The sequence below is a fragment of the Haliotis asinina genome, chromosome 1, assembly GCF_037392515.1.
Source record: "Haliotis asinina isolate JCU_RB_2024 chromosome 1, JCU_Hal_asi_v2, whole genome shotgun sequence".
Classification (NCBI taxonomy): domain Eukaryota; kingdom Metazoa; phylum Mollusca; class Gastropoda; order Lepetellida; family Haliotidae; genus Haliotis; species Haliotis asinina.
In genome coordinates, this window is record NC_090280.1 from 82,261,059 (window position 1) to 82,286,981 (window position 25,923).

Genomic DNA, 25,923 nt, shown 5'->3' on the forward strand with positions numbered 1-25,923 from the left:
CTGGAATATAATCGGGCAACAACGAATCCTTACAATGCGAACAAGCTTTCAAAACCTGTCGCCCTTCACGCAAAATTGTCTGAGTACCTGTCTGAATGTCGAACACATATGTAGTTCCGGCATCTGTCGATGCAAGGAGTTTGTTTCCCGGAAGTACTGTAGTGTGTGAGAGCTGTATGTCCTCTTCAGCATCCCAGTAAATCTCCAGGTCACTGGATGCCTGACCTGAAGAAGGAACTCTGTCGGTTAGCGTTTGAAGGTTGCCTGAATGAAATATATACAACGTCTACGAAATAATGTAATCAACAATATTTAACTCGATATTGCGACATGAGCGCTACATTGAAGGTAGTCAAAATAAGGAGAGTTCCCACAGTTGGTGCACCGTATGAAAGCCACAAAAGAGACGAAAAGTTGATGGCATGGATTTTCAAGGAAAATACCTCATTCCAGCAACATCACGGCGGGAGATACCAGCATTTAATTTGAATATTGCCTAAACAACACCAGAAAACAAAACAATTTTTCAGCGAGGCATATGACCTCTAAAACAGGACAGAAATCTTTCAAAATCTCCCACTAGACCACAGGACCAGTGAGTTGACAGTAATTAGTATTCCTGTCTGTACTTCACTGGTCCAAAATAACATTCGTTGATTTACTTCAACTATCAATACAAAATTCACTGGCCACCAGAACCACTGCAAACTGATCATTTACTGGTCCTGATGGATGTTTACTAATCGGGACCACAGGACCAGCGTAAATTCCTACATTGGTAGAGTGCATTATAAAGCCCAGAAAGATGTTCATTTTATAAATCTACAATGTAATCAAATATTACACGATTTGTCTACTATTATTATTTTAATTATTTTATTTTCATAAAATATTTATATAGCGCACATATCCACGCAACTAGAACATGTTCAAAGTGCCTAGAAGATATTTTCCCTCGGTTATTGGATGTCAGTCTCATCAACGTTTCATCGTATAATTAATCTCAACTTTCTGGTAGTATATAACTCTTGGTGCAGCTAGGCGCACTGTGGTATTGCGTCTTCCTCGTCCTTACAGGGCCCCGTTCCTCAACGCGATCGTTGCACTAGGTTGATCGTAACTCCTATACTTTAACATAGATCTACGACTTTCGTAGCACCGCGATCACATTGAAAGGGGCCCTGTTCAACAAACTCTAAACATGTGCATTGTATACCTGTAGAGCGGATGCTTCCTGGGGATACAAAATCGACTTCAATCAATGATACCTTCTTCAATATTCCATATTTTTGGTAATTCCTCAGTTTCCAGAACCAGAAACTTCCCGTCATTCGTGACGCCTGACACTTTCAAAAAGTCGCAGAAATCTGGACGCTCGGGGCAGATATCGTCTGGCTTGAGACACAACAGACGGACTCGTTTCTCCAGATTGTAGACGGTGCATGACCCATCTTCTGTAGCCACGGCTAACACCGTCTCAGTCTCATTAACCTGGAACCGAGTGTTGGGAACAGGTATGAGGTGTGCACCGAACTGGGCACCAAACAGCATCACGGGGGCGGACAACACAAATTGCCTTCCTTCTTCAGATGTTGTTAAAGCCAAATATGGTGATGTTCTTCATGAGATCCTCGCGTTATTGTTACATGTCATTAAGAAAGAGAAACATCAGAGAATGCCATCGACATCCTTCTTGATGTGTGTTACATAACAAATAACTATTTTAACTTAAGAGAGTAAAAGCAATTCATCCCATTAGAATTGGAGAGATATATAGCACATGGTCTTAGTTGTTCTCCATTACGACAGATGCATATATATACTTTTGCAATTTACACATGACCCTTAATATCTATATAAACTATTATATATAGTGAAGGTGAAGGTATAACGTCACATGTATGGATGCTTGTACAAGACAAAGCTTAAGCTGGTTTCATAGTGCTAGTTCACTGAGGTTACATACCGCAGTCAGGCATGAATACCCCACTCAGACACATCATGCTCCGACGCCGAGCCTACCAGTGCTTGTTGTACCCATTCATAATTATAGAGGAAAAAAATAAGACTCTCGTGAACATATACGGTACGGTGCATTGTACCTGAAAGTTTTCTATGGGTTCTTTTTCACAAGGGAGTTTCTCCTTGGTATTGTGCTTAAGATCGTAGACGTTGATGCTGTCACCGCCACTGCTGACGGCCACAATTCCTGCACGAGAGACAGCGACCATCAATGTAACATATTACTATCTTCCTTTATAAACAAATGTGCAGGGTACTGTTACTAAATATAATCTTCAATGAAACATTATGCACTTTATAATCACATTCATTGCTTAGAAACATGGTTGGGGCGTGTAATAAAACGTGCTAACGCTGAAACTGGTTTGCCTAAATCAGCATCCGTGATGTGTTAGTTGTCATAACTTTCGTCTGTCCTTCCGACCCGAATTTTCATTCCCACGGGCAATAGTGAAAAAACCAGCAAACATAATACAAAAAAAAAGAAAAAAGAAACGAAAGACAACCCCCGACCCCCACCAAAAAAAAACAACCAAAAAACAAAACAACAAAAAACCCCAAACAAACAAAAACAACAACAAAACAAACAAACAAACAAAACAAACAAACAAACAAAAAACCCAACTAACAACAAAAACAAAACAAAAAACAAAAAACAAAAAACCCAAACAAACCCAAACCAGACAAAACAAAAACAAAAAGCAACCCCAAAACACTGAACCAGATAATCCAGCGATCAACATCATGAGCATCATTCTGCGCAATTTATACACGACATGAGTCAGTGAGCCGGGCCATCCGTTTCCATCAGCAGCCTTTTACGCATCTGTCGCGAAGACCAATTCCAACCCAAACACAATAGGATGGACATATACTGAAGATTCTACTGTTATGAGGTAAACAAAATTGATGATGTTGCTACATTTGGAACTGACATCATGAAATCAGTTATTCCATGCCGTGACAGGATAATACTACTGAAAGCGACAAATACAAAACCGATCAGGGTCCACTTGGACATAGCGATCTTGAAAAAATCTTTGCATCGCTAAGATCGCTTTGTGTAAGTGAACCCTGATCGGTTTTGAATTAGCTCTGAACTACGATAAGGTAAAGCCAGAAGGCACTTGCACAAAGCGATCTTTAAAGAAGAGCTTGGATCGCTTTGAGCGAATTGCACTTTTTTGGGAGTAACTAGCATTTGGTATACTCACATTAGTTTAGAGAATTGAGTATTTTTTGCACAGAGTTCTTTATCCTTATTGGGTAAATAACGCTTTTAAGCAAACAAATATGAACGCTCCTCAATACACCTAAACCTTTAGTAATTCTTATAATGCCAAATAGTTGACAGCCGTTTTTAAACACTCAACATGGAAGTCACGTGACTACTACAGTAAACCCCGGATAGTGGCTACGGCCCTAACAGTATAGTTGTATATAGGAATCGCTTAACGCTGTTATAGAGTTCGGGCGCCTCGACGAATGATCGTACTCAAGCCACTTTAGTTAACTGAGTAAAGTACGAGAGATATTAGAGACCTAACGGGTTTTAAGTGATTCGTATTCGTTTTTTGTACTCCCAGATTTGTAATTAATTGAGTAAATGTGATTTGTATTGAGTAAAATGTGCAAATATGCGCCTTATCTGGAGCTCTGGTAGTTACGTGTAATTATACTACACGCGGTTCTGATAACTGTTAGAACAGTGACATTTGTAAACCTCAACATTGAAATTGGTATGCATGATTCTCACACTAGAATCTAGACTTCTTTGCTCAAAACTAACACCATACCATCATGCTTCTTGAGAATCCGGAATGACCGTGTGGGCGAAAGGTCTTTGGTGGAAAGGTCAAGGCGGGTCACGGTCATGTGTTCAAGGTCAAGGATGCACAATTTACCCGACGGTCCTCGAACAATAGCTGTGACATTCCCGGGTTCCTCCTCGTACACCTCCATCTCTAAGTTTCCCTTCTGCACACAACAGTAAAACAATCCTCATCGTAAATAGTGGTATCTCGTCACCAGCGTGGTTTGAAACACATCACCTGTCCGGTTTATCTGCTCTTGAGGGGATAGAGGGTGGGGGAGCCTCGTGGTTAAGGCGTTTGTTTGTAATGACGAAGAGCCGAGTTCGATTCCCCACATATTGCTAAAAACGACGTAAAATTCAACTCTCACACAGACTGTACAGAGGTTTGGGATGTTGGTTAAAGCATTTGCCGAAGATCGGGCTTATTACCCCTTATGGGTACATAGATCATTCTGTTGTCCCCGCCGTGATATTGCCTGGAATATTGCAAAAAGTGACGTAAACCCATACTCACTCACTCACTGAGAGAACTGCAGCTTGGGATGTTTGCTCGAAATTGCAAAGTTTAAGCAACCACACCCAACAATATACATCGTTTAACCTTCCCAGAGTCTCTTTCGCGCCTTCAGGCTATGAAACACTTATAAGTTGACATCCTCTTTCAATTGAAATAATTGAGTTATATTATGATCTAGATACTGGCTAAATCGACATCGTCTTCTGTTAGTTTTCCAGTCATGAATTTCTACATAGCCTATTTTGCTGTTAAGGCAGCACTCACCAAACCTGTGACACCACTTTTCACTCATACTCCGAATAAAAAAAAAACTGCGATTAGATGATTATTTTCCGAGATCTAATGCAAAAGAAGTGGGCCTCCCAAGCTGGTATCCATATATTATATATAATAAAACCCAAAATTTGTTACACGTACTTTAGTTGTCAGTTCCGATTTAAAGAGGACACAATACGAAGATATTGCATTGGCCACACCAGATAATCTTATGCGTATTATTGAAAGATGAAGGTTTTCTGTTTGTCCACATTTACTAGCAGCTGAAGGGATGCTGATGATGATCTGTTAGGACCAATGCACGATGTAAATGTACTGTAAGTCCCCACGGTCCTTATTATGGTGATCTACCTTCAGCCTTCTAGAAGAGTTAAACTGTTTTATGTTTACATACTAATTCTATTTACATATCTGTGATATTCTAGTTGTTTCTTCTGTCCTTCGTTGTATAACTGACGTGTACTCATGGTGAATACAAAACTTGTTTTAGTCACGATATGGCTGAAATATTGCCGATGAGACTAAACTCACTCACTGACGGAGCTACATTTTCTGTACAACGCCATGTAAACAATGTCTTTGACAAACTGTTTTTGTTCCAGTAGTTCCAGGTAAAGAGTATTGAAAATGAAACGTCTATTTCAAAGCGGATTTGAGTTTACAACTTACACACGTGGCGCATCTGACGAGTTTGTCTTCTAGGAGATCCTGCACAAGCACCTGTCTTGACCTGTCCGCTGCTACCTTCAGGGCCAGTGCATAGCGAGGATTCCGGAACAGACACAAGCTTCTGAAATTATTGATATGTATATTAATATACACACATGCACATTTAGTATTTCAGACGGATATATAAAAACGGATATAAAAGATGCAAATCTTGGCTTATCTGGAAACCGAATAGGGTGTGAGGCATATTTTCTTAGGTTAACTCAAGAATGAGTAACGGCATTTTGACACGCCACACTCTCCAATGGGGATATGTTGTGTGGTAAGGTTGGATACGATGTTGTCCGTGTTTGCCGAACTGGTTGTAAGCAGGATATTTATAAGGAGCGTTCCAAGGGACCCTGTTGACTCCGAATAATGTTCGGCCGGTAGAGAGCTCGACGTTGCATAAAATTATTCAAACTTTTAAATTTAATAACCCCCCCCCCCCCCAGATATGTTACTTTCCTTTGGTCTGATAGTATTAATGAGAGATATGCATTCTTTTTTTTAAGAGAAGTGTAGTGTGATAGAGCTCCTTTAAGCCGTTAAGCTTCGATTCGACATTCACCGTTCCAAAGCTTATGAAGCGGATTTGGTACCAGAGTTTTTGAAGACCTCATGAGATGAAGAATATAACGAAATAGTGACGTACCGTATCATATTTTCGGGTTCATCACAGCGGGGTCTTGTTGCAGGCCATGCCAGTTTGGTACCAGCGTTATACAGTCTGATAACGCTGTCCTCTCCAACTGTCACCAGTGGGTTGAAGTTGTTAGTTGCACAGAAAAGAACACGGCGGGGGTGGTCGGCTAAGCTTGTGCGGTTGTGGTTTCTCCTATCTCGCAGTACAATCCTTTTGCCAGAAGGGAAGTACAGAATGCCTTCATCCTTTGTAACCCGGAAGTTGTAGGGTTGATCATCTCCTGTACAAACACATGACTGGAAGTGAGTGAATGAGTGAACTTTTAAGCCGCTTTTAGCACTAATCTAGCAATATCAAGGAACACCAGAAGTAAGCTTCACACATTGGGGAATCGAACACGGGTCTTTGGCGTGACGAGCGAAAGCTTTAACCACTAGGCTACCCCAACGCCCTACATGCAAGGAAGATGGTATTAATTACGAACGACACACTGAAAATAACACAATTGAAGTTTCTGTTTACAAGTACACTTTAGTATTTCGTATTTCTTAAAATCCAACAAATAAACAAGAAGACAAAATCATGAATATTCCCAGCATTGGTAAAATACTCTTTATGAATATTTCAAGTAGTTATGACGATGGCACATTTTACAATGATCACATTGATCTATTCATATATTAGTATTCTTGTATCGACAACTCAACATCTGAGTACTTCTATGTACCTCAGTAATGTTAAGACAGTAAGAATGGTACTGTTGTTTTAAGTGCCTCAATACCAGGAAGGAGAGTGGCGAAAGCTTGCAAGGTCTGCCCAGGAAAGGAACACTATCACCAATTTCAGTCACAGTAAAACGTGTCACTATGGAAACTAGGGCTCCTTTTCAATTTAAATGGGTATGTTTGTTACTGTCAAAATTGTATATACTCACGGCCAGAGCCTTAGTCCAATACACTTACAGTTTGGCGTGTTAAAAATAAAACAAAATGAAATGAAAAAAGGTGGACATGTTTCTCGTTCTGCAGTAAATATAAAAAAATTAGCAAAAATCAAAACTGTTTAAACATAGATACCTTTCATGTGAAACAGCAAGAAAGCCTACATAAAGATTATTGAGGATGAAGAAAATAATTCTGTGGTGGTGAGATCACGACACTATGAAAATAGTGGCTCTTAAGTTTTGTGCATGTGTATATGATGATTAAATTGTTGCCAAACGCTAAAAAAGCAACAGAAAATTAAACAGAAAATCTGTGAGTGTGGGTAAGATGATACCTCACACATGCGCAAAATGTGACTACGATGTTACGAAAATCAAATGCAAGAAAATTATTTATGTTACATAAAATTAACATTTTAGTCTTTGACAATGACGTCAAGTGACAAATACTTTTTGCACGTGACATAAATGTGTCATCCTCTACACGTTCGGTTAAATCTCCACTGCCACCCTGGATGTATCTACGGCGAAGGATTGCTCGCAGTGCGACTCAAATTTAGGGAAAAATCATACAGACAAATTGACAAGTCTGACACCTTCCCAAAATATATGCAAAAGCTTCTACTACCTGTCACAGCGTAGCTCTGTAATAGTTGTGTTGTCAAGTTTAAAATATATAATCGGTTTATAAGAAACGGAAGTGAGATGTGATAGACGCCTTGAGATTGGTACTTAACTTCCTAGCATTGGATATAAAAAAGCAGTAAAGGGAGGTAACACAATGATCGGGCCGAGCCGTAGATGCATCGACGGTCCTTGTGGAGATTTGTTGAAAGACATACCCTGGAGATTTTCGAGGATGACATGTATTGTAAGGAAATATATCTTGCTAGCATGTCCTCTATTAATGCATAAGCGGAGTTTTTGCTTCAGTTTTTTACTCGGCTAACGAAGTGAGAGTTGCCGTTTGTAGCCTAACTACTCGCTGATATTTGGCATTTGGTCTTTAGTCTCCACAATGCTGATTCACCATGAATTACTTCTAATAATGGCTTAAAACTTAATCACCCACTCACCTGAGAGTCTGCTTGTCTCCTTCAAATCATTTACGTCCAGACACAGAATGTCACCATCCTTCCAGTTGGAGACGAATAGACTGTCACCCTCTTTAGAGAAACACATGGCGTCTATTGGCAGTCCTTTTTCAAGGCCAAATGCTGGATAGACTCGTCTTAAAGCCAGGCGCTTGAAGTCTTTCAGCGCGAAAACTTGCAGGTAATATCGGTCCTCATCCGTCACAGCAATGTAGCCTTCAAATCCTTGACAGACAAAAACGCGTGGATTATAGCAAGTGAGTTTAGGTTTACACCACATTCAGCATTATTTCAGTTGTATGGCGGCGGTCTGTACATAATCAAATCTGGACCAGACAATCCACTGATCAACAGTGATCATCGGAATACACAAATGGGATAAGATGACATGTGTCAACCAAGTCAGCGAGTCTGACCACCCGATCCCGTTAGTCGCTCCTTACGACAGGCATGGGTTGCTGAAGGCCTATTCAAATCCTTATCCTCACGGGTAATTCAGTTTTTAGCTTGTAAACTGCCAGGAACAATATCAATATCGCGTCATAATTTGTTTGGTTTCCAGGAGACACATAATCTAATTATTCTTTTTAAATAATTTAGATACTCCAAAAGCAAGAGGAACTAAAGCAGGCACTCTGTTCACATGAAACAGTCACTGAATGAGTATGGTTTTAGGCCGATTTTTGCAATATTCCAGCAATATCACGATGTGGGATACAAGGGTTTCACACATTGTACCCATGTGGAGAATCCAACCGGGTCATAGGCGTAACGAGCGAACGCTTTAACCACTGGGTTACTGAGCTGTGGTAGGACCAAGAAAAAAACAAACAAACAAACAAAAAAAAAACAAACAAACAAAAACAAACAAAAAATACAAAAAAACCCCAAAAAAACAAAACAAAAAAACCCCCCAAACCCCCCCCCAAAAAAAAAAACAAAGGAAAAACAACAACAACAAAAACAAACAAACAAAAAAAAACAAAAACCCAAACCCAAACCCAAACCAAAACAAAAAACACCACCACAACCACCACCACCACAACAAAACCAACCAGCTGTTAAAACGGATTAAGTCTACTATGTGTTTTATTCCTCTCCAATATTCTTTTTTTTCTTCTGTGTTGGTCTCGCTATTATTGTCAAAACATTTTTTTTATTCGCACATTATTGTCAAAACTTATTATTTTGAGCGTTTATGCATTTTTTGTTTTAACATGTTACGTACCTCTGTTGTATACAAAATTCACTCGCATATCTAATCTGTTATTAAGACATCTGACTATATCTTCTAATGGCGTCTGAAACCACGAAGCACTCTTCTCGTCCATGTATTTCATTTAACAAGAGCGGAAATATGTGCAAACAACATCTACAGACTCTGTCTGCGAACAGTCTACACAAACCTTTGTGGGTGTCCTTTGCGACGCCATTGTTGGAATACTGCTTATGTTTTGTTCAAACTATCGCGCTTCGTGCAACGACTGAAATCGTAGTCTGAATCGTAGACTAATTGTGGTGTTCCTATCTGATCTTATGGTCAGTCGTGGCAATCGTGCTGATCGTAGAATTTGGACTGTTGAAACATTTTCAATGATCAACACGATTAATTGTCATTCGTAAGACATCGTGACCACAATTGTTCTGTATCGCAACAGAGTGCACCGGTTCCTAATACCACATCGTCCCAAATCGGATACCCTATTTGTGGTAATCGTGTCAGATCGCGATCGAATAGTGGATTCGTTGGATAATCCTATCAGAACGTATTTGATCTGCACGAGAGATCTGATCGTGACAATATCACATCCAAGCGCAACAAATCGTATCATAATGTTTCGACTCGCAGCACCTCGTATCCAAATCTGAAATATCAAAGACGTTTCAAGACCAGCTACGAATGTAAAATTGCAGCATTCGCAACGAATCGCGCGACAGTGTGAGCGTAGTATTACAGCGACGTGGAAACGTCAACAGCCAGTCAAATATGGACCTTGTGCGAATAAAGCTAATAAGTTGGTCATGGGACTTTGAAGGACCTCAGTACTTCCGATGGAAAACAAAGTTTCTTATCTTTTCGACTATTCAACTATCATGGTTGTACACTTGGTTCCGTCTAGTAAAGTAATACTTGGCGGTCGCGTAATTTGCAATCTGAACTGTTTTTTCAATACATGCTTGTAACCGGAAATCTAGTATCGGAAGTAAACTGGGTCCCGTCTTGCATACCACAAGTTAACGCACGAAGGAAACTGAGAACCAGCTTAGTACTGGAAGTAGCACATCACGAGATTCACATGATCAAAATACCAGTCTCACCAACACAGACTGAATTCTGCCCAATCTTCCCTTCAGATAGCTCATCAATCCTGTGTTTCTCCATGTTTTTGACGTCAAGCGTCCTGGCACCCACCTTGATGATCTGGTCATTTGTGACCGCCAACACGAAAGGGTTATACACGTACAGCTTAGTTTTCTTGTCCCTTGTTTTACCAGCCACACACACCGCCGGAATTTTGATTCCAAGGCTTTGAAAAGTAACATGCCCAAACCGTTTTCCCGATTTCCTATGGTAGGTAGAAAGAGACTGGTTGGTTACGACAACGACAATCTGGTCGTCGTATGCAAGAAGGGCTTTGATTGGCTCCTCGTCTTCAGTATCGAATGACTGCGCGAGGCTTCCATTTGTTACGTCCCATATCATCACCTTTCTGTCTATTCCATCTGAAAGAAGTAGAGAGTAAACTTACGGGCTGAAAGTATAGGACTTGGATGGAAAATAAAAATATAATCAACCAACAGAACTTTAACACTGCTGACGAATCTCTTGCAGTAGGTTCATTAGAGCGATGATCACATCGCGACATGTTGAACCAACCTACAACTCGGCTGATTTAAACAGCTTACTGCTTAACTGACTTGACTCACTCATCCATTAAAGAGTTACTGCATAAACTAATGAGAAGTCATGATTTGGGGGGCTATCAACTTACAAGTGACAGCAGTATAGCCATCCTGCGTTAAATCAAGGGAGACAACTCTTCCTTGGTGACTCGGGAAGGAGTGTTGTAGGTTGCCGCCTGGAGCCGTGAGGAGTTGTTGATCACATATCAAGATCGCGAACGCCACCTTGTGGCAATTGTCCAACAAAAGCCTAAAGCTATCGTCTTTCTTCCCGAGTCTGTTGAGCAGCTGTGTCGGAAGTTCTTTGACGTCATTGAAAAGTGCCCTCTGGGATATCTGAATAGTGTCCCTAATTGTCCCGTACAACTTCCTCTCTTCCACCAGACAAGTCATTGCATCCGTGAAGTCATCAATGACTGACCTATAGGGTACGTATAAACATAAACTGTGGAATGTGGATTGTAGAATAAGTCCTTCCTCATACAGTTGAATTAAGTTTAGAATTGGTAGCACAGTAGAGCAGTTTTGCTTAACTGGATCTTGAAAACATAAATAATGACGAGAAAATAAATATTAGCCTCGCGTTCGAGAAGAGGAAAGCAGTGATGACATACCTGACACTTGTGAATTTCATTTTGACAGTGAGAAAATCGATGTTGAATAAACATTCTTCGTTCAGTCTTGAGAAATCCTGAAGCTGCATTAAGTGCCAAGGGAGACAATTCAGCTTTCTCAAATTTGCTTCCTCCCCATGCATTATTGGTTGAGCGGTAACGCGCCTGTCTGCACTTCCGTCTTTTCCCTTTCTGTCTTTGAACGTTTTTTCACGATCTGCAAAGGAAAAAAAAGAGTTCAAATACAGAAAGTTTCGTTGAAAGACGCCACATAGTGAATATGTCTCTTTTCAGTAACAAGACTCAATATCTCAATGTTTGGTACACCGAACACAAGGGGAGCTATTTTGATTCTTACACCGTCCACACTTTCAGAGCTGTGTACTTATTCGTGTTCCCTGAGGCACATATCCCATGATTCCAGTTGTTTTCACGTGACACAGGACATGCTCTTCAATACAATGGCCGCGCGTAACCAGCTTGCGATTGGTGGATGTTTATTTCGCATATTTTACGAGAAGTGATTGTGACATTCAAGCCGAAACGTCTTTCAAAATGTCCTCTTTTATCTGATCACAGATAACCAGTATTGTTTGTTTTTTAACGCTGCACATCATCAATATCCCAGGTATATGACGCCGGTCAACCCGGTATTGACAGCTGTCTGATGAACAGATCTGTTCTCTTCCACAAATGTAGGGGAACCTGAACTTTGAAGTCTGGCAGAAAGAAAACCCATTGAGGAACGTTACAATGACATTCATCTTGTATATGCAGCATAATTTCACGTTATCACCACACGAAAACGCAATGCATGGGAAGCACGTCCACAACGTGGGAGCCTCCTACACGTACAAGGGGTATCATTATGAATCTTGACGTTTTTCAGGCAGGCCGACAAATCACGGTTGACCATTTTTTTCGTATAATTTTCTTGCATCTGTGCATGGTCAAGGTTTTAAGGGTCAAATCACATACTACTGACTGAAAATTGTAAACCTGAAATTTTCCTGCCATACTCCAGTCACCTAACAAGGGAGACAACTGAACGAACAGCTTTGCTTTGAATGGAATCCATGTGGTGATGCATTCTCAATACATCCATTATTGTTTCAACATTGATTCAGTCCTACCTATCTCACAATTTCGACAATCGTACATTAAAAGTACAGTTCCTTTACTTTTTTTGAAGAGTATATGTGTGCTACAGAACATTGATAGACATTTGGACAAATGTGAGTGAGTGAGTGAGTGAGTTTTAGTTTAACGCCGCACTCAGCAATATTCCAGCTATATGGCGGCGGTCTGTAAATAATCGAGTCTGGACCAGACAATCCAGTGATCAACAACATGAGCATCGATCTGCGTAATTGGGAACCGATGACATGTGTCAACCAAGTCAGCGAGTCTGACCACCCGATCCCGCAAATGTGAGTGAATGATGCTACACAAAGTATACAAATTACTGATATTTCGATAAGCACACAGATTTTTACCTGACCATTTTCCCGAGAAAAAGTCCGCCAAATTCTCATGTAGCATCTTCGTGATAGTGACGTCATTGCAGTACATGTCATGTGCAACTTCTTTAAACAGCTGGTGATTCCATAACAAGACAGGTGTGTTGTCAATCTCTCGCTGAGCTGTACATGATAGAGTGAGTGAGTCCATCAACACTGACAGACAGACAGACAGACAGATGTATTCGGTAATGTAGGTCCAATGCCCATAATACATACATTTGGCAAAAGTAGATGCACACTGAGTAAACCTAAGTATAGTGATTTACGTTACATCTTCGGATAACTTCGGAAAGATATTTACTCAATGATTTTAAAATATTTATTTTGTCCGATGACAACAATACTTTGAACAGTATTTTGGGTTAGAATTGGTCTTCAGTAACCCATGCTTGTCGTAGGAGGCGACTGACGGGATCGGGTGGTCAGGCTCGCTGACTTGGTTGACACACATCATCGGTTCCCAATTACGTAGATCCATGCTCATGCTGCTGATCACTGGATTGTCTGGTCCAGACTCGATTATTTACAGACCGCTGCCATATAGCTGGAATAGTGCTGAGTGCGGCGTAAAACTCAACTCACTCGAACCTAAGAGCACATGTCACATGTCATCGTAGAGCGAGTCGATCACTAGATTGTCTGGTCCAGACTCGATTATCTACAGACCTCCGCCATATAGCTTGGGTATTGCTGAGTGCGGCGTAAAACTAAACTCACTAACTTCACTTTGTGACTGCTATCAACGAGAGAAAGGCTAGTGGAAAGAAAGGAACACGGGTGTATGTAAAACCCAAAACACATGATGTGAACCCGATATCATAGGTATAATTAATATCGATATCGTGGTAGGTCTCTACCACGCAGAACAGTTAGTGATTTGGGTTTTATGCCCCTTTCAGCAATACCCTAGCCCACTCTCGACAGGGACGCAAGAAATGGGCTTCGCAAACTTAACACATGACAAAAGTGACGAGCGAACGCTTAACCACTTGGCCACCGTCCCACCACAGCAAGACTCAACAATTTGCAATGACGAATTCAACGACGAAATTCATGGAGTTGTATGTAAATATTTGTTATGAAGGGAAATGAATCTTATTTCCTACATGAGTGTGTTTTATTTATTATTAATGATGACATGACCATGGATGATGTCAGCGTGAGGGGATAACTCCCCTTTGTAACTCCAGGTCAGAGCTGTGACAGCAGACATTACCTATGTACAGGTCAAGGTCATTCCTCAGCCTAACCAGGATCAAGGGAGGTAACCGCCGGATCGGTGGAACCCAGAAGCTGAACACCTCGTTCAAAACCTCATCGTCGCAAGAGAGGATGTCTTCTAACTCGCTCTCACTCAAACCGCGGCGAGCTAAGAAATAAAATAAAATACAAAATATAAATAGCATCATATAGTTACGGTTACAAGGTCGCACTGTAACTAGCCAGTTGCAGCTTGACAGTGACACCGATGTAGAGATTGGGAAGGTCACGTGATTGTCTCATCTGAACACACACCGATAAATTACTTTTCTGTGACAAAATGTCTACTGTTTACCGGAGGGTGGAGGTGGGGGATGGGATGTGTGATTTTTAAGGAGAAGCATATGCAATGTGAACGTGCAAAGTGCAAAATGACACCGCCTCCATGTTACGAACAAAACCAGTGACACCCCCAACCCTCCCAATACATTTGACGTGCAAGTCTAGAACATGTAGCAAGTCTAGATATCTGGAGACGAAGAAAGTTCCTGTTATCCTACTCATTATATTTTCAGGTATATTTTACGAAAATTATTTTTCTGTTAAATACGTTCATTTCAGAGTCAAAATGTTAGTCTTCAGTGTGAGCACACACGCGGAATCTCTGTTATGCCACAAATCCCATGCCGTGACACCAGTTCTCAGAAATAAAGAACCGAAGCATGCATGTATGTGTTTTCAGTCAAAAGTGTTACGGTTGATTTGCCTCTTATGATAAACTAATCTGGATATTTTTAGTCACTGACTTTCGCACCTAAAAGTAAAAAAAGAAACCCCAATTTCGATTTATGAATTAGTGATAATTCGTCATCTTCAGCATTAAATGATTAATGATGATTAGCTTATCTCACAGATAAATCTCATTTTCTGATTAGCTAAGCACTCTTCTAATATTTTCAATAGTTTCAAAGTCAATGGTAACTCATTACGTACTTCGTGGTGGTACTTCTTTACCTCGAATAACACTGAATCACGCATAATGCAGGGAAATTGCCGATGTTTTGTGAATGCAAATCAATGGAAGGGAGGTAACTATAAATCTGTTTTTCTTGTCTCGTCTGCAAAATCTATAGTCCGTTTGGCTCAAAAGCGGAGTGATGAATTGCAATGTAACTCAGAAAACTAATATGCGCAACATACTCAATGAAAGGCTGATCATAATGAAAACATCATACCAACTCTGTGAAGTTTTAGGTTTTTCTGTCCTAATAATCCAAAACTTGTTTAACAAACTATCATTAAATTATTGACACAGTTCACTGTTTATTACGAGGGGAGAGTGCATAGAAAGGCACAGCCAGGTGTTCGATAATCACGTGCCCAAAGTGCCGGGAAAGTTAACCTGTGCTTTCTCCATGCTTCCTCGCATACCTGGCTGTCCCTTTCTCTGCGCCCCGTAACAGCTAGTGAACTGTGTCAATATTTTAACGATAGTTTGTTAAACAACGTTTTTCTATATTTTAAGGAAGTATATTCTGCAAAAACCTCACAGAGTTGGTATGATGTTCTGATTATGATCAGCGTTTTCTTTGAGTATGTTATGTTTATTATTTTTCGAGCTAGCTATAGACTGCAATTCATCGGTCCGATTTTGAACCAAATGAACTTTAGTGATGGCTACGAAGAGATCCGCCTCGCATTCCAATAAACAAATTTTGAAAAAAAAAACCCCATCCAAATGAAGTCCCAGTGAACAGTAAGAAGGGGAATTACATTTCGGGCTCTGGGAACATCGAGGGTACACCCCCCTCCCACCCCACACCCACCCTTCCCAACTCGTGACCTCGTGAACAATTTATAATGCGCCCCCTCACTTCATAGTGTATGTAGCCACTTCTTACCAATTGTTATATATCCCAGAGTATGGCTTGTGAAGATACGCCCGTGATTTTCTTCAATGCGTTGAAAGAAGGCACGGACAGCTTCCTGCACTGTTGCCTTCAACTGTGTGTCTGCTGGAGGTGAGAATGATTTCCACCTGAGAGCCTCCTGAAGGGTCAAGCGAACAAACAGAGGGAGGCTGCATCTGGAAAAAGCTGCCTGAACCTCCTCTAGCTGAGAATTTGTCAAACATCGACCTTCCTGTTTTAGCAGTTGCTTCAGGGTGGTAACCGCATCCAATGAGGAAAATCCTTCCAGTTTGTGCTCTGTTGGTTTAACGTTCTCCTGGAATGAAACATTACAGAGTTATCTGACATAGGAAAAACTTTTGTTTTATAGAGGTATTTACCTATGAATTATGAAATTTGTAAAGGAACTACATAACCCCACACTTCTCTAAATATAAATATTCAATTTCTCTCAGTAGGACTAATTATCAGCCTTCAAGGGAAGCCACCATACACTTATTTAGAAAAAGCGTGTTTAGATAACACTATTATACTGAAAGACATCGAATGAAATAATGCAACGTTGCATTAAATCGACTCTCGAGCCCTCTAACGGCAGAAACCCGTGAAGGTCCCGGGGTAGAATAGGCCTTCAGCAACCCATGCTTGCCATAAAAGGCGACTCAGCTTGTCGTAATTGGCGACTAACGGGATCGGGTGGTCAGGCTCGCTGACTTGGTTGACGCATGTCATCGGTTCCCAATTGCGCAGATCGATGCTCATGTTGTTGATCACTGGATTGTCTGGTCCAGACTCGATTATTTACAGACCGCCGCCATATAGCTGTAATATTGCTGAGTGCGGCGTAAAACTCAACTCACTCACTCACTCACTCTAACGGCAGAACATTTTCAGGCGAGCCCCATAGTGTTATATCCTTTGGACTGTTCTGTACTAATACCCTAAAGACAACTTGTGATTCAAACCAGCTCCGCAAACACCGACAACATCGCGTGCGACATTTTTCCATGTTCGGAGCAATTGTTTACATTCCATGTAGGACAAGAGTTCTCTGTCAGGAACCTGTGCGTCCGTAGATTCACTTTTCAATCTTCGGCAAGTTGTAAGGGATACTGCGTCTTTTATTGTATCAACAGGAAGCTAAAATGAGTGCATATGCTCCCAAGGATATAATATGGGCCAAAATGTAGTAGAAAATGTGTGACATTGTGCCTTTCTGTAAATTCGATAATGAAATCGGTTCTGAACATAACATGCAGTGATGTGACTGGACTACCACTGTAACATAAATACGTGCGTGCGTGCGTGAGTGCGTGAGTGAGTATGGTTCTATGCCGGTTTTATCAATACTCCAACAATATCACGGCGGGGGACACCAGAAATGGGTATCACGCTTTGTAACCATGTAGGGAGTCGAACCAGGACCTTCGGCGGGACAAGCGAACGCCTTAACCACTGCGCTACCCCACTGCCCCGTATAGATGGTTAAAGTTTCGCTCGTCACACCAAAGATAGGGTTCAATTCTCCACATGGACACATTGTGTGAAGCTCATGTGTGATGTTCCCCGCTGTGATATTGGTGAAATATTGCTAAAAGCGGCGTGAAACCAAACTCACTCACGCACAAAAATTAGCATTCAGCTACACGTTGAACTTTCTAAAAAATATCTAGGGCACCGCACGCGGTATTTTAAAGATGAAGACTAGATTTACACTGAGCGCATCTTTAATGGCCCCTTCTTCAAGACAGGAGATGATTATCTTCACGTTAAGCGGAAGAGGGTTTGGGATCCACGCAAGGTTCATGGCTTCCTCCAGGGGGTCTAGCTGCTCGAAGCTGTCCAGCAATACCACAAGGGGACACATTTTGGTCGCCATGTTCAAGCTGGACGTGAACCGTTCACATGTTTCATTGAAATTTTGAAACTCCTGAAAGATAAAATTCAAACGTTTGTGAAGGCCATGTGGCGACAACAACAACAACAAAAACACACAAAGCCAACCCAATAACAAAATCAAAACAACAACAAACCAATAATTTAATGAATAACATGATCTTCAGTGCAATAGGTTCTGTAATAAATACCATATACTTCGCGTAAGGGATTACACTTATTAAAAGTAAGTTCACAAGCGTGCATTGTCTATTTTGCTGGCCGTCAGTCTCTTTTCTGCTGTAGCAATCTCTCGATCTGTATATGTAAGTATGTATATGTAAGTCCTTTGTACTCTGTAGTAGGTTAATAGGTGCCCGCGTAATCGAAGGCGACGCAATACGATGTGAAGAGTTGTGTCCCTTGTGTGTGGATTTAAACCCCGTTTTGTCCCGATTTGGCTTGTCGGGGCCTTATCCTTATCCATAAACGTGTTAGAGCTGTTTCGCTTCAGTCTTTCTTCTCGTCTAAAGGAGGGAGTAAGGAATTTTACGCCGTTCTCAGCAATATTCCAGCCTTATATTCCATAGAATTAGAGTCTGAGATTTGAACCAACGGTCAAAGGTGTGCCTGGGGGAAAGGTTTCTTCATATGCACCGCCCTAAGTAACTGGGCCTCCTGAACCCCATCTTAGCCAATCAACAGACAAAGGAAACATAGGAGCATGTTCTACTCACGTCTGTGGTATCCCCATTGCCATAGATCTTCTGGATTTGCCGTGTCATACTGGCCAGCACTGTTCCCACGCGGGAGCTCTCTCGAGTCGTACCGATGAACCTATGAGTGAGTAAAGCGGCCTTCACACGTCAAAATGAAGTTTGGCTACACATGTAAACATGTTACAAGTTGTCAAATTCGTGTTTTTACACGTCAAACACATGTGTCATTTGAGCTCCACGTCACATCACGTGACAATTTCTGTGACTGCGATTAGTTGTTTGTGAACAACACGAGTATGACAACACGTCACGCGTCAAACTCAAGTTTGACAACGCCAAATGTTTGGTGGAAATGTTGGTGACATTGGAGATCGATCCTATTTGTCGACTACAGTTTGACAATAGGCGTTGGTGGCGACTGGTTGGAATGTTCACGTTAGTTTGTCATCTGAAGGCCGCATAAGCGAATAAAGCCTTGTCGTTTCCCATTCTTTGAACGAATGAGCTGCCTTCTAAGCCTTCAAGAGTTGTCTCCCTTATTTAGTATGCTTAGTGCATAGTGAAAGCCCTTTTTCCAATCTTAGCATCATTAGAAAAAAAACAAAGATTTTCTCAATAATTTCTAGGAACACTGTATATGAAACATACACATAAAGAATAGAATTTATGGATCTCAGCTTCGTTATTTTGAGGAATAAGACGTACTGACAACATTGTTGTATGGATTAAAAATCCCAAGCTTCTATTTGCCCATTCCCTTCACTTATTCAGCGCTAATTAACTACTGGCGTCCCTTGCTGTTAACTTATGACCATTAGTGTTGCAAATGTACTTATACTGCTATTTGTTCTTAGTTTTTTTCCATTCACCCGATGGGTGAGTGAGTGAGTGAGTGAGTTTAGTTTTACGCCACTTTTTAGCAATATTCCGGAAAATGGGCTTCACTCATTGTGCCCATGTGGGGAATCGAACCCGGGTCTTAGGTGTGACGAGCGAACGCTACCCCACCGCCCCCATTCACCTGATGAATGACTAAAGATATAATGGAGCTTCAGTTATTGAAGTCAGCTTGTTTGTTATAAGGAAAACAGCGTTTCGGAGTATATTCATTTGATAGATGTCAGCCTCTTTATTATGAAAGTGAAGCCCATTCCTAGTGTAAAACTAATCTCACTCACTCACTCATTCATTCTTTATTATGACAGGCACATCGTTTCACAGTACATCTTTACTCATGCATGGGATGACAGATTCCGAAAACGTTGTGTTCCTTATAGTAGAGACGTTGACATCCGTAAACATTCTCTCCCTTAAATGCATTACTTCTAAATGCACGTTAAAGGCCTCAGATATTATACTACCCATCGAAAGTTGAGAATCAACTTCATCAACCAAGTTTTGCAAAATATTCCACACTTATAAAGGTACTGTTCACACATGAACTGACGTATTGTTAGACAAATTCGTAACGTTGAAAAGTTTATTGTTACGAGTGCAATAAATGATAAATGAGTGACAATTAGTAAATTGTCAGCAAATGTTTACACCTAAACGCAGTTGCTCACATGCACGATATTTATACATGCTTTACAGCAACTTGATGCATGATTCTCGTGCAGTTCATGCGCGCGCACACACACACACACACACACGCGTGCGCGCACACACACGTACACGCGTGTGTGTGTACGTACATATAACATTTACTGAACCGTTGTCTCGATTAGAACAAACTTTATCTTTTTTCCCCATACACGTGTTCTGCTCTCATCCCACAATGAGTGTGTCCAAGGGGAAATAACTCTTGGGTAGATTACGCTCTAAAATAGCCAATACAGACAGGTGTATTAACTGAATCAAAACTGTTGTTGGGTATACAGTACATAGTTTTAAACATTACTTTATCAACGTCATGGCGTGAAGAATAAATGCCGGAGGAAAGGAACGTTACAGCTGACTGAAAGTCGGTGAGACCTATGAGTGAGTGAGTGAGTGAGTTTAGTTTTACGCCGCACTCAGCAATATTACAGCTATATGGCGGCGGTCTGTAAATAATCGAGTCTGGACCAGACAAGCCAGTGATCAACAACATGAGCATCGATCTGCGCAATTGGGAACCGATGACACGCGTCAACCAAGTCAGCAAGCCCGACCACCCGATCCCGTTAGTCGCCTCTTACGACAAGCTGAGTCGCCTTTTATGGCAAGCATGGGTTGCTGAAGGCCTATTCTACCCCGGGACCTTCACGGGTCGTGAGACCTATGAACCTGGATGTGGAACAATTTGGTTAAGAGATCATTCGACATTAACCTGTATTTACCAGCATGCTAATCATATAACTCAATACGCATTAGACGGGCGCTACCTGAATCCTTAATAGTTGATGTATAATTCACACTGAAATGTATCACACTTACATCACGATTCGCCTACCTTGAATGAAAAATCGACTTTTAAACAGTTCAAAAATGAAAAAAATATTAGACAAACATACTTATACATACGTATGATATAGCGATCGTATTACAGTAAACCCTGATGCCTTCATAAACACATCGCCAGTAAGACTCCAAAGTTACCTGGTAACTATAGCAACCTTTCCTTCTCTCCATTCTGAAGTCTCCTTCATTGTCCTGGCAATGATTGTTGTTTTGCCACTTCCGGAAGTTCCAAATATGAGCAAAGGCTTGTTCGGCACTTTCACAGAAAGGACATACGACTTGATTTTCTGTAATATTACAATAACACTTATTCAGAGTTCCATATTACCATGGTAACCTTGCGTAATCTTGTATATACTCTATTTTGAAGCTGTCAGGGTGAGGGATCATGAATGTTGTTTGGGGCACTGCAACATTTCAGACCGCTAGATCAACCCCCCTTGTAAAATGGTGGGTCAAGAGTTCGCTGGATACGTCGAAGACCCGGGTTCCAGTCCCCAACTGGGTATGATGCATGAAGCCTTATTTATGGTGTCGATATGTGGTATCACCATCGTGATATCACTTGAATACTGCTAGAAGCGGCAAAACACCATACTCATTCACACACATCCGTGAACTATTTCACGTTTATTTACACAGTTACTTATTATTAAAGACATCTTTTTTTCCTGCAAGAGTAAATGGACAATGGAATCGAGTTTATTATTGTGAAACCGACCTTCATTAAGTCTTCCCTTCCATAAAAGTCCTTGCACTTGGCCTGCGCTAAGGCCGTATGCTGGGCCAATTCCGCTAGTAGTCTGTCGTTAAGACCCTCGGAACTGAGGGCTTCTACTGCCCTGTTGAAATTGTCCTCCACTCGGGTTTCAAACGCTGTACACAGTTCGTCAATGTATTCCCTGTGCTTAGGGATGGAATGCGGGTCAATGGCTGAAAACAGAATTGATTTTGCCTAAAATGAATTTGATAATCATACAACGCAAATCTGCAAGTGTTGAGGTATTATATTGTTGCAAGTGTTGAGGTATTATATTGTTGCAAGTGTTGAGGTATTATATTGTTGCAAGTGTTGAGGTATTACATTGTTGCAAGTGTTGAGGTATTATATTGTTGCAAGTGTTGAGGTATTACATTGTTGCAAGTGTTGAGGTATTATATTGTTGCAAGTGTTGAGGTATTATATTGTTGCAAGTGTTGAGGTATTACATTGTTGCAAGTGTTGAGGTATTATATTGTTGCAAGTGTTGAGGTATTATATTGTTGCAAGTGTTGAGGTATTATATTGTTGCAAGTGTTGAGGTATTATATTGTTGCAAGTGTTGAGGTATTACATTGTTGCAAGTGTTGAGGTATTATATTGTTGCAAGTGTTGAGGTATTACATTGTTGCAAGTGTTGAGGTATTATATTGTTGCAAGTGTTGAGGTATTATATTGTTGCAAGTGTTGAGGTATTATATTGTTGCAAGTGTTGAGGTATTACATTGTTGCAAGTGTTGAGGTATTATATTGTTGCAAGTGTTGAGGTATTATATTGTTGCAAGTGTTGAGGTATTATATTGTTGCAAGTGTTGAGGTATTACATTGTTGCAAGTGTTGAGGTATTACATTGTTGCAAGTGTTGAGGTATTATATTGTTGCAAGTGTTGAGGTATTATATTGTTGCAAGTGTTGAGGTATTATATTGTTGCAAGTGTTGAGGTATTACATTGTTGCAAGTGTTGAGGTATTATATTGTTGCAAGTGTTGAGGTATTATATTGTTGCAAGTGTTGAGGTATTATATTGTTGCAAGTGTTGAGGTATTATATTGTTGCAAGTGTTGAGGTATTATATTGTTGCAAGTGTTGAGGTATTATACATATACCATGGCTGAACACATGACACGTCCTGACGTATCCCCTTTATACTGGACACGGGTAATAATGTTTCCAGTACCATCTCCCACTATCTGGAAATATACGAACTCGTCTCTATACTGGACACAAGTGGTAGTGGTCATATTATCACCTACCAATATCTGAGTTCACTGAAATCGTCTCTATGCTAGACCGAGTTTGTAATGTCCCCAGTAGCACTTACCTTCATCTTACAATCCACTGAAATCGTCTCTATGTTAGAGTAGTAGTCTCTAGTAGCACTTACCATTATCAGACCAGTCCACTGAAATGTTCTCTATACTGGACGCAGGGAGTGTGGTCTTCAGCTTGTTCTCAAGGTTGTTAAAGAGCCGAGCGTTCCGTAGTGCCCGGTCGTCCTCGCCCACGGTGTCTGAATTAAAATGCAATTACAGCATTGTGTTTAACGTGAAACACCCTTTCCCCGCTATCTTTAAAGTAAACTGGCCTCAATGTATACTATTGTCGGATATCATCATTTATATACTAACAGTGACGTCACTCTATTGTCGTAATATCATTTTTCTCGAAATATCCATCAAATCTGATACAATCACGCTAATTAATGTTCCTCTGAGCCACACTCAGCAAGATTCCAGCTATATGGCGGCTGTCTGTAAATAACCGAGTCTGGACCAGACAATCTAGTGATCAACAACATGAGCATCGATCTGCATAATTGGGAACCGACGACAAGTGTCAACCAAGTCAGCGAGTCTGACCACCCGATCCCGTTAGTCGCCCCTTAAGACAAGCATAGTCTCATTTATGGCAAGCATGGGTTGCTGAAGACCTATTCTACCCCGGGACCTTCACGGGTTACTGGGATGATATTCTTATCAATTTACCAAAGGTATGAGAGAACAGTACAAATTACCTTTATATCTGGATATACTTTCATGGCCTAAATCGAGATCCCGTATCTCCCGTTTCAGCCAAAAACACTCATCACTCCTGAAGTTCTTCAGTATGCCCTCCTCAATCTCTCGTTCTGTAACTGAAACCAAGTACTCATGGTTTCACACTGTACCCAAGTTGGGAATCGAACAGGGTCTTATGCGTTACGGGCGAACCCTTTCCTCGACAGGCTACCAAACTGAAACAAACATCACGGATTGCACATATGCTGCAGTATCTTCTTTCCCTCATACTTGATTTACAATCAACGGGGCATGGGCTGCTCAGATGATTAAAGCGCTTGTACATGCAGTGCAGAGTGGTTTCCCTCAGACATGACAGGGTGGTTGTTTCGTTTTTAGATTAGCATGGTTGAAAGTATAAATGTATCAACTGAGGTGTAAGTCGTAAAGTGATAAATGTCAGTATCGCCACTTGGAAATATTATTTCAGTTGATGTGAAAGATAATTAGACAGACGCCGTTGACAACCAGGGTGTTATCCTCATAAACTATTTGCCGTAAACACATCAGTTAAAATAGTAATAGATAAGCGTGTGTTTGTCTGGTCACGACTGACAGATCGACAGAACCGGGAATTCGACACAATGCGGCGTGACTCTATAATGAGTGAGTGAAATTATTTTTTTTGCCGCTTTTAGCAATTTTCCAGCAATATCACGCGTGGCGGACACCAGAAATGGGATTCAGACATTGTACCCATATGGGAAATCGAACCCGGGTCTTCGACGCGACGAACAGACGTTTTAACCATAAGGCTACCCAACCGTCTAGTATCGGTCCGATTCTTCACGCTCATACTGAGGTACCAAAATATAATATTTACACATAACCCTAGAATGAAGCTAGAAGAGTTTTCCTTATCAAGGATCTGCCTTCCAGCAGCTTTGAGTTTATGATTCCACAATGCCGCCAAACCTACATAATACATCATTTACCCCCAAGAATAAAGCTTGAAGCCTTTTCCTCATCAAGGACCTCCTCGGCAGCAGCTTTGAATGTATGATTCTGCCATGCCGCCAAACCCACATAATACATCATGTACCCCCAAGAATTAACCTTAAAGCCCTTTCCTCACCAAGGACCTCCTCGGCAGCAGCTATGAGGGTGTTTATGATTCTGCCATGCCGCCAAACCCACATAATACATCATGTACCCCCAAGAATGAGCCTTAAAGCCTTTTCCTCATCAAGGACCTCCTCGGCAGCAGCTATGAGGGTGTTTATGATTCCACAATGCCGCCAAATCCACATAATCCACCATTTACCCCCAAGAATAAAGCTTGAAGCCTTTTCCTCATCAAGGACCTCCTCGGCAGCAGCTATGAGGATGCTTATGATGTCGTTACAGTCATTGCCCCACAGTTTCCGGTTCTTGTTGTAGACGTCAAAGTCAGGGGACATGAACTGGGGGTAGTGTGTGCTGACAGGGAGTAGTATGTATTGTGGGGGATCGGCGTTGGTGTCTTCAATGAACCACCTGAAACAGTGAATGAGTGATAAAATATAATTTGCAAATCTGGATTCCGAACCAAAGACCATAACTGTTTGGGATGCTCTAAGGACGTCGCACTAGCCAGTGAATTTGCTTGGTTTGGTTTCGTGTACTCAGAGATATCAAGTTACGCGGACCCGTGAAGATCCGAGCAAAAAATGCTATTCAGCAATCCATGCTTGTCGAAAAGGCTACTATCGGGATCAGGTGGTCAGGCTTGCTGACTTGGTTGACACGTCATCGTATCCGAATTGCGTGGATCGATATTTATGCAATCAATGGATTGTTTGGTGCAGACTCCATTGTTTATAGACCACCGGCATATACATACCACCACCCCTCCCCATCTTGAACCCCAAAACAAAATAAAAAATGCTTAAAACTAAAATCAAAGACATCTCATTT

At 41.1% G+C, this 25,923-nt stretch overlaps 1 protein-coding gene across 1 annotated transcript in view; it reads right to left on the bottom strand.

The window, feature by feature from the left end:
• LOC137283450 (uncharacterized) overlaps nt 1-25,923 on the bottom strand; it is a 37,979-nt gene that overhangs the window by 5,463 nt on the left and 6,593 nt on the right. The window contains exons 5-24 of the mRNA XM_067814952.1: nt 25,292-25,503; nt 23,985-24,104; nt 23,355-23,480; nt 21,931-22,142; nt 21,348-21,496; nt 18,786-18,885; nt 17,888-18,103; nt 16,165-16,489; nt 14,280-14,432; nt 13,037-13,183; nt 11,541-11,757; nt 11,016-11,347; nt 10,342-10,746; nt 8,005-8,247; nt 5,995-6,265; nt 5,301-5,421; nt 3,819-3,999; nt 2,103-2,209; nt 1,269-1,491; nt 88-225 (exon numbers count right to left, since the gene is read on the bottom strand). Of these exons, the coding sequence (XP_067671053.1) occupies nt 88-225; nt 1,269-1,491; nt 2,103-2,209; nt 3,819-3,999; nt 5,301-5,421; nt 5,995-6,265; nt 8,005-8,247; nt 10,342-10,746; nt 11,016-11,347; nt 11,541-11,757; nt 13,037-13,183; nt 14,280-14,432; nt 16,165-16,489; nt 17,888-18,103; nt 18,786-18,885; nt 21,348-21,496; nt 21,931-22,142; nt 23,355-23,480; nt 23,985-24,104; nt 25,292-25,503 (3,998 nt within the window). The remainder of the gene's footprint in view (nt 1-87; nt 226-1,268; nt 1,492-2,102; nt 2,210-3,818; nt 4,000-5,300; nt 5,422-5,994; nt 6,266-8,004; nt 8,248-10,341; nt 10,747-11,015; nt 11,348-11,540; nt 11,758-13,036; nt 13,184-14,279; nt 14,433-16,164; nt 16,490-17,887; nt 18,104-18,785; nt 18,886-21,347; nt 21,497-21,930; nt 22,143-23,354; nt 23,481-23,984; nt 24,105-25,291; nt 25,504-25,923) is intronic.